The sequence below is a fragment of the Lynx canadensis genome, chromosome C2, assembly GCF_007474595.2.
Source record: "Lynx canadensis isolate LIC74 chromosome C2, mLynCan4.pri.v2, whole genome shotgun sequence".
NCBI lineage: Eukaryota > Metazoa > Chordata > Mammalia > Carnivora > Felidae > Lynx > Lynx canadensis.
Genome location: NC_044311.2, coordinates 36,634,364 through 36,648,928, shown reverse-complemented (window position 1 = coordinate 36,648,928; position 14,565 = coordinate 36,634,364). Strand labels below are relative to the sequence as shown.

Here is a 14,565-nt window from a genome sequence, read left to right as displayed (position 1 = left end):
CTGTCATGATTCTCTTCCAGTAGACAAATGGCTCCTGTGGCCTTTGAGGGATTAAGCTACCGGCCCAGGATCTAACCCGTGGTGGAAACTCAAGGAACATTTGCTGAAGGACAAAGTTATCCATACTCATGGCACTGGATCAACCAAAAAAGGTAAAATTCATGAAACTTCGAAGCTTTAAGAGACCTTAATCAGGCCCAATGACCTAATATTCTTCTCTTTGCAGAGCAAGGCTCCAGAATTTGCACACTATGCATTCCACCTCTGTATGACACTGACCTTTAGGCTGTTCCACCTTCTGCCTAACTGGAATGTGTCCCCATGGTCACCTGGGCCAACAGAGAACAGGTATGACTCCTGCAGAAAAGGTTCTTCAGATATTGAAGACAGCCCTGGCTTTCACGACTGCGGGTAACTTTCCCTCTTCTGCCTGGGGATCTGAACCTCTAATCCATCTTCGGAATTTCCTTCAGAATCTGCTCTGGTCAAGTGGGGCTCTGCCCAGGAAAATTGCCCCCAGATATAGGTGCCATGTGCCCAGTGTAGACTGGTTGCTATCTCGGCCAATGAAGTCTAATCAAACCCAAATAAATGTAAGATATATTTCAAAAGCCTCCTCCCTGACAAGTGGTTGAAGGGTCACAAGGCTCGGCAGCCTGTGGGACACCAAGAGCCCTGGTTTCTGAAGATGGTATGTGGTAACGGGACTCCGTGCTATTGCTTAAAAGGTTTACACTGACTATGCTTCCATAAGCCAAGGGTTTCCCTGCAAGGTGTCTGTTCTCACACCAGCATTGCAAAGCAGCAATTAATTCCATTTTACAGAAGAAACACAGGCTCTGAGAAGTCGAACTTGCCCAAGGGCACACGGCTGGTAGGTGTCAGAGCAGCATTCAAATCCAAGGCTGTCATTCCAGAGCCTGCGCACTCCTGTCACACTGCCATCTTGGGAATGCTGGGTGGAACATGGTGAAATGAGCACAAAATAAGAATTAAAGAAAGGCTGAGCTGAAGCAAGAAAATGGACGATTACAAAAGAGCACAAAGAGCAGAAACATAACTAATCTAACTAATCTAATCTAACATAACTAATGATTAGAAAATAACTAATCAGGGGCGCCTGGGTGGCGCAGTCGGTTAAGCGTCCGACTTCAGCCAGGTCACGATCTCGCGGTCCGTGAGTTCGAGCCCCGCGTCGGGCTCTGGGCTGATGGCTCAGAGCCTGGAGCCTGTTTCCGATTCTGTGTCTCCCTCTCTCTCTGCCCCTCCCCCGTTCATGCTCTGTCTCTCTCTGTCCCCAAAATAAATAAACGTTGAAAAAAAAAATTAAAAAAAAAAAAAAGAAAATAACTAATCATTCACAAGTCTTCACGTCCTGGCCCTCTTGCCCAGTTGCACTAACGGAGTGCCTTAATTTGAGAAGTAATTTTTCCACTTGTAAACATTTTAACCAGAACTAAAGATAGGCATGCCTTCCTTGTTCCCTTCTACAATTCAAACATCAGGAATTTCATAATTTCCCTATTTCCAAATTCAAAAACATCAAGGACTTGGAAATACAAAATGAATGATTTTCATTAGAGGCTGTTAGCATTAACGCCATTTAAAAGAAACATATTTTGAGAAACTATGAACTGTGTCTTAACCTTTTTTATATCCTTTCCATACCACCTCCACCCCGACACTGTAGAAAAATGCCCAACACACATAAGCACTTAATAAACATACCCGGGTTCACAGACCCACTTTCTGCACCAAGAGGAAGAAATGCTTATTTAAACAACATGATTTTTAAATTGTAACCCGGGTCATAACTTTCCCATATTCAAAACACCAGAAAAAGAAAACTATCAACAAAATACATGATCATTGCAGAAAGCAAATAAAACTATACTGTTCACTTAACGCATGAGAAAAACTACGTTATGTTTGACTGCCTCAAAAATATTACCTAAAATAGTTACGTGTGCTAATTTGGCATTCAAAAATTAGTCAAAAGAAATGATGAAAAAAAGTCCATATAATTTAGGGTAGGAATGAACACACAAGCGTTAGTCAAACATATACCTTCGTATTATCAATTAGTGCCATTCCTCACACCATAATAACCAGCAACCCGCGACGCAATTAAATAAAGCAATTAAACTCCATTTCTACAGAAATGGGTAAATTCCAAAGTTACAGTTTACCTAGAAGTAGAACAGCAGTAAGAACATCCATATCTTAATATCTTCCCGAACTCCGATGTAGCCAAGAATAAAGAGCTCAAACCCAGGCAGCCTAATTTACTCTGCAAAATTTTCCTTAAAAAAAAAGTATGGCTGAAAATTGGCTCTCCTAAAACAGAAGGTACTTTCAGAAGAGTTATATAAGCAAAACACACTGGCCAATTCAGTGACGTGGAAACCACCTCATGCAAAAGAAACGCAGCAAACACAAGTAACCCACATTCATGTCTCGGGACCCGTCAGCTTCTCAGAATAAAACTCAAGGTTGATTGTACCCTCCTACCTCTCCAACCAAAGGAGGGAAAAATTTTTCATGACGAGTTATGAACAATTAAACTGCCGAGGGTCCTAGCACATGTCTTTTTAGAAAGGATTCGTATTTTATGGTTCATTAACCATCTGGAGTATCTTTAAACTTCCTATGCCCACCCTCTCTTGACCTCGTTTCCTATCCTGGAAGGATAAAAGGAGTATTTTTAATAGTCTTTAGTATTAGAGATAGCCTGTCACATGTACCGGACGCGAGCATGGAGTATGTCACATGGAGGTGTGTCAGGGAAACCTGCTCAAAGCCTCCTCACTTCAAACCACTTATTCCAAGTGCCAAGTCTGTCCAACGTTCCCCAGTGCACTCAGAACAACCCACTTGCTGAACCACCTGCTCTTCTTTCCATCATTCAAACGGCAACAGAAACGCCACCTCCTCACAGAGCCGTCCTAGGCAGTGATGGGTGCCCACCACTTGTCTCCCACCCATCAGGGTGAGGTGGTATAATGGAGGGAAGGCAGGTGACAGCAAAAAAAAAAAAAAAAAAAAAAAAAAAATTGCCAGCATCTTACATTGTCAGCTTCAAGTACACAGCACCAGAAGGAGAGGGAATTAGGATCAGCCTGTTTTTTGGAGCAGGTGTAGCTCATTCATTCGTTTAATAAACAGTCATGAAACACCTACTGTGTCATTGGCAGTGCAATTCCTAGGGTATAGGGGGAAACAGGACATGGTCCCTGCTCTCAGAGAACACAGAGTTTTATACATATATATTTTAAAGTTTATTTTTCAGAGAGAGAACACGCACAGGTTATGAACAAGCAAAAAAAAAAAAAAAAAAAAAAGCACATGCACAAGCAGGGATGGGGTGGAGAGAAAGGTAGACAGAATTCCAAGCAGGCTCTGCGCTGTCAGTGCAGAGCCCAACTTGGGCCTCGAACTCACAAACCATGGGATCATGACCTGAGCCGAAACCAAGAGTCAGACACTTAACCGACTGAGCCACCCAGGTGCCCCTGAACAGACAGTCTTGTTGAAGGAAGAGACACAAGAACTGAGCATTAGAATACTACATGGTTAATGTAAGGAGGGGAACAGGTTTAGGGCATCCTGGATGTGCATCAAAGAAGCACCAGACCAAGTTAGGGGTGAGGGGGTTATGGAAGGTTTCTAGAGGAGAAAAGGACTGAATGAACCATGTGGAGAAAAGGATGGGAGGGAGGTGAGGAGGATGGCACTCCAGACAGAGGGGCTGATGGGATCTGGGCACAGAGAACAGAGTAAACATGTAGAGAATGCTAAGTAACTCAGCACTGCTACAGCACAGAGATCAAGGGCGGGGGGGTGGGGGGGCGCCGGGTGGAGGTGGAGCCTAGATGGCCAAGAGCCTCCCAGACACCACTGGCCACAGCTGAGGGGTTCCAACCAAGGACGTGCCAGGGCTGGATCTCTGTTAGAGGATGGCCACTCTTGGGGAGCAGTGGGGTGCACAGATTTAGGGCCCAGCCTGAGCACAGGCTCCCCGTGAAGGACAAAGTGTTGGGCGGTGAGGTCCGTGGACTGACTTCATCGGCCCTGCTCTTCCTCACCACACAAGACTTCCCATGCATGGTCCTTGCTGCCCCAGGAAATAGAGTTTGGTACCTAATTCCCCCACCCTCCCCAACAACGGCAGCCCCACAGTTCACCGAACATAAAACAGACACCTGACGCTCAAAGAACCAACCAGCAGGCAAATATCCCTTCTCAAGCCAGGCCACTCAGTGTCTCTGCCTTGGGAATCCAAGGCAGAATAACTGGGCAATTTAGTAATCTGTGCAAAAGCCAAAAACGTATCATGAGGCCTAGTGAGCACTCTAGTTCCTTATGGCCAAAAAAGACACTCAGGACAATGCTCTGCAGTTTGGGATTTGTACTCACAACCATTCACCATCAGTACCAACAATAAAAAGATTCAGTTGTTTTAAACTGCATTGTTCATTTGAAAAACAAAGGCTTTGGGGCCTACTTGTTTGCTCCCCACAAGGGCCCTCTATTTCAGAATGAAGCCCCCTCCCCTACCACGACCCAGTGACACCAGGCGATACTCACAGAACTGCAGGCTGAGGCTCACAAAGGCCAGCAGGGCAGCCAGGGCCAGCAGCAGCAAGAAGCGATTGCGGAAAAGCATTATTATTCGTTCTATTTTCCTTTCATGGTTTCACCTCCAATCGGGAACACATCCTGTGAATAAAACAGAGGCAATAAACATGTGTTCTGAGGTGGAAAACCAAGTTTGTCAACTGAAAATAATCCAATTAGCCCAGTCCTCCAGCAGGGAAGCGGGAATCCTAGTCGGAGAACAATAGCCCACTGTTGGTTACGTCCTTGCCCCCAAGTAAGAGCAGCCGAGAACGATCCCTTCACATTAAGAGGAGGAAACCAATTCGTGAACGCTTCGTTGATCTGACATCAAAAGAAAATGAGATACTTTCCAGCATGACCTTTCCAAAGAAAAAGGTAAGGAAATTTATCGATCACTTACAGTGTGCCAGACAGACAAGTGTTTACTGGCCAGCACGTACTCACCCAATGCTGACAACCAACTTGTACATCTTCAACCTTTTTTGGTGAATATTGGGCTAATATGATTCTGGTCTTTTTAAAATTTTAATCCTTCACCTGAATGCCAGTCACTGTCACACGTCCCGCAGTAATGCCTTTGGGGATGGCTGGAGTGTCCCAGAGGACTCGTCCCTACACTCATAGCTCCATCTGCTAATCAAAGGCCTCTTCGCATCTGGACCGGTGACCCTATTTCAGCGGCGTCTGCTGGTCTTCCCACAGCCCCATTCCACCCATGCTTATTTCCTCTAACTACGTCAGAGCAGTGCAAAAGGACGTTAAAAAAATGGTGAATGATGGGCACTGGTGAGAAAAGTGAATGCTGGCTCTAGGTGGTAACCCGTCAGTCTTAGACATCCAGTTTATCTCCTGATTCTCTCTGGGGTTCCAGATAGAACTTGAAAACGACACTCTCCTCAGAAAAGATTCAACGTGGTACAGTAAGAGGACAACAAAAATTTCAAACCTTCTCTTAGTGGAGGCATCTTTTCCTCTTTCGGATACAATCTCCTTCAGAGCCCCAAGAGATGCAACCAGACAAAACTCATTTACTGATGTGGGGAGGGTTGCATACCTTTGCGAATAACATAAACTAAAAGCTATTGAATTGTGCACTCTGGGTGAACTGGATGGTATGTGAATTTTATCTCATCTCCCTATTTTTTTTTTAAAAAGTGTATTGGTAGGGAATGAAGTATGATCCAGAGCGCTGGAGTCCCTTATCTCCCAGCCCCTAACCCCAGCAAGAGCCCTGCAGGGGATTTTGGGAACCACTCCTTTAAAGACATTTGTCAGACTTTCTACAAAAAGAGAACATTTGCTAAAAGACTAACAAAAATACACTTGCACCTCACAAGTGAGCCTGTACTTTGGCAACCAGCATCTCTGTTAACAAACAGGTCCCAACCTTAGACCTTCAAACAAGCACTGCTTCTGTCCCTTTAGTCACCACCCCTAACCAAGGGCCAGTGCCTAGCGTCCCAAAATGACCTGCAATGCCTCCTGGGGACACCCCCTCCCTGCCTTGGAGGGGACTCATTAGACTCACAAGTTTAGCATCATGGCTAAAACAGCATACTATCCTGGCTGATCCCACCCCAGATTTAATGTATTTGGGACCCCAAATAAATGTTCTCTGTTTCCAAAATTCAAACTCCTCATAAACTCTACCTGAGAGGGTCTGAAAAGACACGCGTGGATCTGAAAGCAGCTCAGCAGAATCTGTGCTTGGTGAGGGGCAATGACTTCTGCACTGAACCCCCAAGGAGGGTGAGGTCACAGTAGGAGACAGAACCTGGGTCCATTGGACTATAGAACTACAGGTATTCCTTTCTGTGGCAACAAGGAGGGTGAACCCTTGATGCTGATAAACCCCAATCCCAGAAACAAAGTGTTAAGCCTGGGTGGCTCTGGGCCACCTTGACCTCGGGGGGGTGTCTTTGGTAATGCTCAGCTGATTGTTCAACAGTAAACCTCCCCATAGGAAAACAACCTAAGGAAAATCGGAGTCAAGGTTTCTGCCCTCCACCCTAGATAGCCTCTACTGCCTGGCCCAGCTCCCCAGGGGATGAGCATGGAAGGCGACAACATTCACCTACAAACACTGGCCACAGTGTTTTCAAAACATACCCCATGTGGGCAGAATAACAATGCTCCCTCAGCCACCCTTGCAACCTAGGTATGAGCCCCTTGGCAGCCTTCTAACTTTGCTCTGCTTCCCCAGAGACCAGGAACTTCTTTAAAAAAAAAAAAAATTTTTTTTTTTTAAAAGAGAGAGCATGTGAGGGGGCAGGGGCAGAGAGAGAGGTGGACAGAGGATCTGAAGCAGGCTCTGCACTGGCAGCAGTGAGCCCGACATGGGGCTCGAACTCACAAACCTTGAGATCATGACCTGAGCCGAAGTCAGATGCTTAACGGACTGAGCCATCCAGGCGCCCTGGAACGAGGAACTTCTAACTGATCACAACCATCATTCCCTAGGTTTCCATTCACAGAGCACAATGTGAACCAGCCACCATGTGGGGCCCTTGACATGACCTCCTTTACTCTCTGCAGGGCAGATGTGTGTGCTTCTAATACGCAGGCAGAAAACCAAATCAACAGCACACGTTATTAAATCATGGCGACAAGATACAAACAAGATCTCTGTGCCTCTACAGTTTGTTTTTACTTGTTGTAGTGTCTCCCAATAGGTCTGCACACTGATTCTAGCTGCAAGCTGTGATCAACACAGAACAAGTTGACTCTTGGCATGTGCTGGCTTCTTAAGATACTCGAAACAGCTGGCAGCTCCTTGTTAAACAGCCTGTGGGTTTCAAAGCCCTCTCCTTACCTCAGTCATTCCTGATTCAATTTATTCCACTTTATCAATGACCTTCTTATAAGGTGATCCTTCTGATTGGGGAAGGTGAGTGGGATGTGTGGGTGGAGATTAGACCACAAAATGAGGAGGAAGTTCAGAGCAAATGTCTCCTGTGGGGTATCTCTGTACCCCTGACAATAAATACGCTGGAGCTTTTCTTTATGCCCTCCTCCGCCTTCTGTTACCATGACACCTTCTGAGGCCACCATCTTTTCCTTTACATGAACATCTTCCAGTGTTCCTGCCTGGGAGATGGCCTTTGGGGTGTTTCTGAGCTCTACTGTTAAGAGGGCTCTACAGTCCTTGCTGCATAAAAATGTTCTTTATATCTTCTTAAGTTTGTTTGTTTGTTGGGGGGGGGGTGCAGTGCAGAGAGAGAGAGAGAGAGAGAGAGAGAGAGAGAGAGAATCCCAAGCAGGCTCTGTGCTATCAGTGCAGAGCCTGATGCAGGACGTGAACCCATGAACTGTGAGATCATAACCTGAGCTGAAATCAAGAGTCAGATGCCCAACGGACTGAGCCACTGAGGTCCCCCTAAAGATGTCCTTTCTTGTGCACCCCACCAGCAGCATGGTGCTGAAAGACAGGCACAGCCCTGGGGAGTCAGACACACCTGGGCCAGAACACTCATCTTAGTGACATAGGCCAGTTCTTTAACCTCTCTAGGACTCAGTTTCCTCATCTGTGACTCAGGACGAATTCCCTCAGGAAAGACTACGCACAATCCCCGGTATGTGACAGACATTCAAAGGACAATAGTTGTTATTAGCATTACTACCTCATCTTTCTCTCAGTTCACTTTGCCACTTCTTCCCTCCTCCTAGGTAACAGGAATAGTTCCCTCACCTGTTTCGTTGGTTCCTCCACGTACGCAAGTACTCAACGTTTACCCGTTCTCGTCCACATCCCTCCTTCTGTAGCTCCGGCTCAAATGCTGACTTCCGCCTCTCTCTCACTCTGAGCCTGGGAAACAACCTTGCTGCTCTGGGAAATCACCCACCTCTGACTTCTGAGCCTGGGGGTACCTCTTGCTTCAGTACCTCAGAGACCAGACCTGCCACTTGGTTGCTCTGCATTTGGGTATGGGAGGCGAGGGTCTTTCTTCTTGTGCTGGGCCAGGTCTGGCCCTTCAACTACTTGCTGCTTCCAGCCTCTCAGCGGATTTTCTACCACACTTTATGGCAGGCGAGGCCACCAGTACTCCGCCTACGGTTTTACCTGACACTGCCTTTTTTACATGAGGATGAACCACAATACTGTTCAGAGCTGTCTTCTGGTGGGCCTTAGGTGGAAACAACCACTACTCAAGGAGTTAAATCTCAGGCTTAGAGTACGGTGGATTTGTAGTAGTGATAGTCCCCAATTTGTTCACGCTTTTCTGTATCCATGGCCTGTGTCGTTTCCTCCCACATGGACTCTAGGCTTGGACAAGGTATTCACTTCAGCCAGTGGAGACAACAGTAACAGCTATAAGAAGAGGCTTGAGAAGTACTTATGCATTGGGGCCTGTCCTCCTTTGCTGCTTCTGGAACACTGTGGCCACCATGGAAAGACACCCGGCTACCATCTGTCTTCCTGGAGGCCGTGAGAGACCACATGGAACCAAAGCAAGGGGTCCCCGCTGAGGTTCTCTTCAAACAACCAGCCTGCCCATCACCACACATGTGAGCAAGGCCAGCCTGGCCATGCCACCAGCAGATGGATATGAAGAAAGTCAGCACAGACTAAAGACTGCATGGCCAACCCACAGATCAAAAGCAAATTTAATGGTTGCTGTTTGAAGCCACTCCGTTTTGGGACTTGATACAAAACGAAAGCTAATTGATACGACAAAGAAGAAATGCCTTGCGTCTTTCCTAGGGATTTCTAAGCCAGGCTCTAGAGCTCCATATCGTCATCTGCAGGAAGCACACGCAAAGCTCCACTTGCCTACACTCCTCAATATGCTGCGTGCTTTTTCAGAAAGGTCTATATTTAGTTCCAGATTTAAAATACTGAGGATGTGTCGCGTTAACCAGATGGCAGGGATTGTGTAACTGCCTGACTGCTTCTAGTTTTTAGGCTACTGACATTCTCTACATATCTGTAGCTTTTCCATTTGATGACACGGGCCTCAATCTGGGAACACCCATGCTTTCCCCCCGAACGCTCTCAGGATTTCTGCACCCTCCCCCTCTGACTCTCCTATGGCACCACCACCAAATGCAAATGCCAGGGATGTGGTCAGAGTCTCATTACTTCCACTTGGGCTGGGGACAGGCCTGGTGTGATCACCGCCCCGGGGGGTTGTGCACACAGACTGGAGGGAAGGGGTGGCAACATCCAGCCCCAGGAAGAACACATGCCTTCTTCTGGGGCTTATTTTCCTAGAAAACTTGGAGAGAAAGGTCATGCTTTGTTCTCAATTTTTTTTATTAGATTTTTAAAAATATTTATTTTTGAGAGAGAGAGAGAGACAGAGACAGAGTGCAAGCAGAGGAGGGGCAGAGAGAGAGGGAGACCCAGAATCCGAAATGAGCTCCAGGCCCTGAGCTGTCAGCACAGAGCCCCACATGGGTAGAAGACCATGACCTGAGCCGATGTTGGGACGCTTAACTAAGTCACCCAGGCACCCCTTTCTTCATTTTTTAAAATGGTTAAATAAACATGGTATCTAAAATTCACATGGATTTGAAGACAAATGTGTTTGCAGCTAGAGCTAGGACCCCAATGTGTGTGTGTGTGTGTGTGTGTGTGTGTGTGTGTGTGTACCCACGTGCAGGTGCCATGTGGGCCCCCGGGCGCATGGTTCAGAGAAAAGTTGCCTTCAGGGAGGACACTTCCTCAGTTGAGAGGAGTCATGATGCAGAGGCAAAAAGGAGGCTCCACTGACCTGCAGATCTGGGTCAATTCCCTGCTCTGCCGCTTACCTTCTGTGTGTCTCTTTGACAACTAACTTCGTTTCTCCGAGTCGAGGATCCCGATGTTAATAAGATTGGGAATAAGAGTAAGAGCGGGAAGGCAGTGAGGAGCAAACATACACACAGCAGCAGCAGTAGGCACATGCTGTGTTTGACTGCCCAGCTTTGGAAGAATCCTTGCATCATTATCTAAACAGAAAGACTTGCCTTTTCCCCTGAGCTGCTGTTTCTGCCCCGTGCTGTGGTTCCTCTTCCAAATCCTGGCCACTGGCCACTGGCCACTTCCCTACTCACCAGCCCCAGCCATCAGAGCAGTCAGCCACGTTAGCAGCCCCGTTCCTGACTCCTCCACCATGACGAGCCTTCCCTCAGCTGACTCATCTGTGGTGTCCCCCCAACCCCCGCCACAGGTTTTCCAGCCTGGAACATCTATGTCAGCTTCTGTTGGGCCCATCCTAAGAAGACGAGGATTACCAGCCAATGGGCTCTGTCTCTGTGGCTTGAGCTCTGGCCCATTCTCCAGAGAACCCATTCTCTTTTCCATCTGCAGGGAGGAGGCTCACACAGCCGCTCAGGAAGTCACACAATCCGTGGTTCCCTCCAGGCGTGTTCCTGCGTATTCCTTCCATGGGGGCTGTGTGCGCACACTCCTGGGGTATACTGTGACTCCCCCAGACACTCCATCAGACTTGTCCAAGTCATGCCAAGTGAAAGCCAGGTCTCTGGGTCCATGGCAGAAACCCCACCGCCTGCTCACTCACAGCCCAGAAAATAAAGTGCATGGGAAGATTCACTGCTACAGCAGCAGGATGAGATGCTGGCTCATGACCTCCTTCAGCACGGCATCCACATCTCCTTGTCCTCAGACATCCTCAAGTCCCACCCCCTACCTTCCAAGGAAAAGACACTCTAGACTCAATATGGCATGGTGACCAAATCCAACTCCTATAAATACTTCTGTAGAAACAACTGTTTTATGTTTCATATAAGTTACATAGTCATCAGATGTCTACTGGGCGCAGCCTTATTCCCTGCGCTAAAACCACATGGCAAAAATATCTTAAATCCAGAAACAGAATTATTACTCTGAATTCCTGATGGAACAGCAAAAAATAAAACAAACAGAAAACCCAGCCAACTTTAATTTAACTTTACAACAGATCTGAATGGTGAAAGAAAATATTTTAGAATATAATTTTGAAAAAAGGACCAGTCAATAGGCACTTCCCATTATATTGTGGTAAATACTGTTTCTGAATTTAAAAGTAAAAAGGAACATGTCAAAGACATTTTTACAAACTACCATTCTACCACCAGAGATTTCCAAAAACCCAAACCCTGGCCTGCTTTTCTACCTCGTAAGAGTGAGAAATGCCACATCTAGTGACTCTGGTCTCAGGGTTCCCTTCAAAGTGTACAGAATTCACGGTTTTAAACATGACCACAACTGCTTGAAAGAAAAATGTGTATTCAATTATCTCTTATTTGCGTAGTTAAAATACCATTACCAGGAATAGAAAGATGTTATTAAAGAAAATGCTTTAGATGTATTCTATACTTTGTTTTTTTTGGTCTTAATCACTTTGGCCCAAGTAAATATGGTATTATAATTAAAAAAAAAATCAAACCCCAAGGCTATAATTGTGAACTAAATATGAACCAAGCAAAGGTAAAAGCTACATCTTAATAGTCCTCTCTACCCCATGTCACCTCAAAGTAGAGTTTCATTGCAAAATCAAAGATGCTTGACTAAGAATAAACCAACCTTAAAGTCTCATAAATAACAGACAGATTTCAGAACCTCCTGGAAACCCCAGGCAGCAGGACAGGCACCAGGGAAGCTGTGGGCTCCTAGCAGCTATTCACATTCTGTTATTCAAATTCCAGCATCCAGAATGCATGCTCAGTTCTAGGGGCTGAAGCCAATTCATTCACCCAATTGGTCGACTCAAAACAACATTATTTCTCAAGAGCCAATATGTGTCAGGTATCATCCACAGTGCTGTGGACACAGGACACAGGATACAGGACACAGTACTGTCATCCTGAAGCTCACAGCTAAAAGGTCCAGAAGTATATATGGAAAAATGATACAAGATCTAGGAACTGCTTTAAAATATTCAGGGTGGGAGCAGGTTGAGGAGGACTTAATAAATCAAGATTGGCAACATGCTGACAACTCTTGGAGCTGGGTAAGGGATTCTTGAGGATGTACTATATGATCCTCTCTCCTTTTGTGTATGTTTGAAATTAAAAGTTAAAAAAAAAAGGAAGGAAGCTCACAGACTGGTCAGCGGACCAATGAGTAAAAAGACCATTACACTATATGAAACCGGTGCCATCAGGGGGAAGTGGGAGTGGGGAGAGGAGGAGAACCACGTAGACCTAAAGGGAGCAGATAGGATTTCTGGAAGAGGCTCAGCTAGAGCTCAGTCTTTTTTTTTTTATTTTCTTAAAATGTTTATTTATTCTTGAGAGAGAGAGAGTGAGAGGGAGGGAGGGAGAGAAAGGGGGAGAGAGAGAGAGCGTGCACACACGGGGCGAGGCAGGGCGGGGTGGGGGGAGCAGAGAGAGAGGGAGACACAGAATCTGAAGCAGGTTCCAGGCTCCGAGCTGTCAGCACCGAGCCGAACGTGGGGCCCGAACTCACGAACCATGAGATCATGACCTAAGCTGAAGTCGGATGCTGAGCTGACTGAGCCACCCAGGCGCCCCTAAGGCTCAGTCTTGAAGAGCAGATTGGAGCTGGTGTGTTTATAATTGCATTTGAGGAAAACAGAATGAACCAAAGAAAAAGCACTAAGTAAAACTGTACTGGCAGCTGGGGGACAACAGGAAGGTTTGCACTGTTTGTACTGAGTGTCAAGAGCCAGAGAAGGGAGGTGGGTTAGTCCAGGCACCACCCAACAGCTGCACCTTGAGTGAGGCTGCTGTGCCCAAGGAAATCTGGCTGCCCAGAGGCCCCATGGGGCCGGGCCAGGGAGTCCTCATCTCTGGCTGGCACCCACAGGCAGGTGGGCTGCAAGGGTCTCACTCCCCCTACCCAGACCAGCCTATCTGATGACCCCAAGGAGTCCCACCATCAAGACAATACATGCACTGATGCCCATTCCCTCTCTGGAACTCCCTTTGGGCACAAAGCCACTAATTTCCAGGCCGGAGCAGGAGGAACGTGATCCCAGAATCCACGCCACTAATCAGTGCCAGCTTAAAGGACAGGCCAATTTCACGGACCGCTCTCACTTTCTAGGGCCAGGTTCTGTGCCTTCCTGGCACCGGCCTCCTTTGGGAATACAGGACAGGAGCAGGCCACAGGCTCAGCTCGACTCACAGGGGCAAACACCTTAAAGGATGCCTGTTAGGCAAGTGGTGTGCCTCATCCTGCACTCTGACCCAAAGCTGACCCTCCTGGGGCTCATCTCTTACCAGGTACTCTCCTCCTAAAGAACAGCCTGTCTTTTACCCTGGGGTAGTGAGAGATCATGCCCAGATGTGACACACGTGGCAACAGCCATCCCCTGGCTATGGGGTAACGGTGGGGATGCCAATCCATGCTGCAGATCAATCCCAAGCCTGGCCCCGATGAAGGGCAGCATCAGGCCCAAGCCTCTTTAACCCTACTTGCAGGGTTCACTATGATCTGGCCACACCCCACAAATCCCACCTCATGTCCCAGCCCTTCCCACAACACATAGTTAAGCATGGGGGCTCAGGGATCGGTTGGCTAGGTCTAGAGCCTTTCTCACACCCTTACTGAGCCACAGTTTCCCCATCTATGAAATGGAAACAACCATAGGCTCCAGCTCACAGGTTGTGTCAGGGCTAACGAGGTTAACAGGTGTAAGGGACCCAGCACAGTACCTGGCTCCTAATAAGTGCTCAATAAGTTAGCAGTGACTTCTTGTATGGTTTTAATACCTGCCACCCACATATGAAGTACTCACTCTGCTTCCACTTTGTCTCTGCCCCAGCTCTATAACTAGAATGCCTGCAGGACTATGCCATAGGAGGTCAGAGCTTGAAGAGGTTTTAAACATCACTGATTCAAGTCCCTTGGTTGACCAGAAGAGAGGCCAGGTCAGGACCGGCATACGGCTCCAGGCTGCTTAGGGAGACTGGACCTGTGACACAAGTCCTTACTTCACAGAGAGTGACACCCAGCGCTTTGTCCTCATTACGCTCTCCCTCTCCACTGTAGAGGAC

At 47.1% G+C, this 14,565-nt stretch overlaps 1 protein-coding gene across 3 annotated transcripts in view; it reads right to left on the bottom strand.

The window, feature by feature from the left end:
• Positions 1–14,565, bottom strand: part of PXYLP1 (2-phosphoxylose phosphatase 1) — a 73,114-nt gene that overhangs the window by 31,769 nt on the left and 26,780 nt on the right. For 2 of the 3 annotated variants that reach the window (XM_030329903.1, XM_030329904.1), the window contains exon 3: positions 4,588–4,719. In XM_030329903.1, coding sequence (XP_030185763.1) covers positions 4,588–4,666 — 79 coding nt within the window. In that variant the 5' untranslated portion in view covers positions 4,667–4,719. Of the gene's footprint in view, positions 1–2,189; positions 2,296–4,587; positions 4,720–14,565 lie in introns of those variants that run through there. The other variant, XM_030329905.1, reaches the window with a different exon arrangement.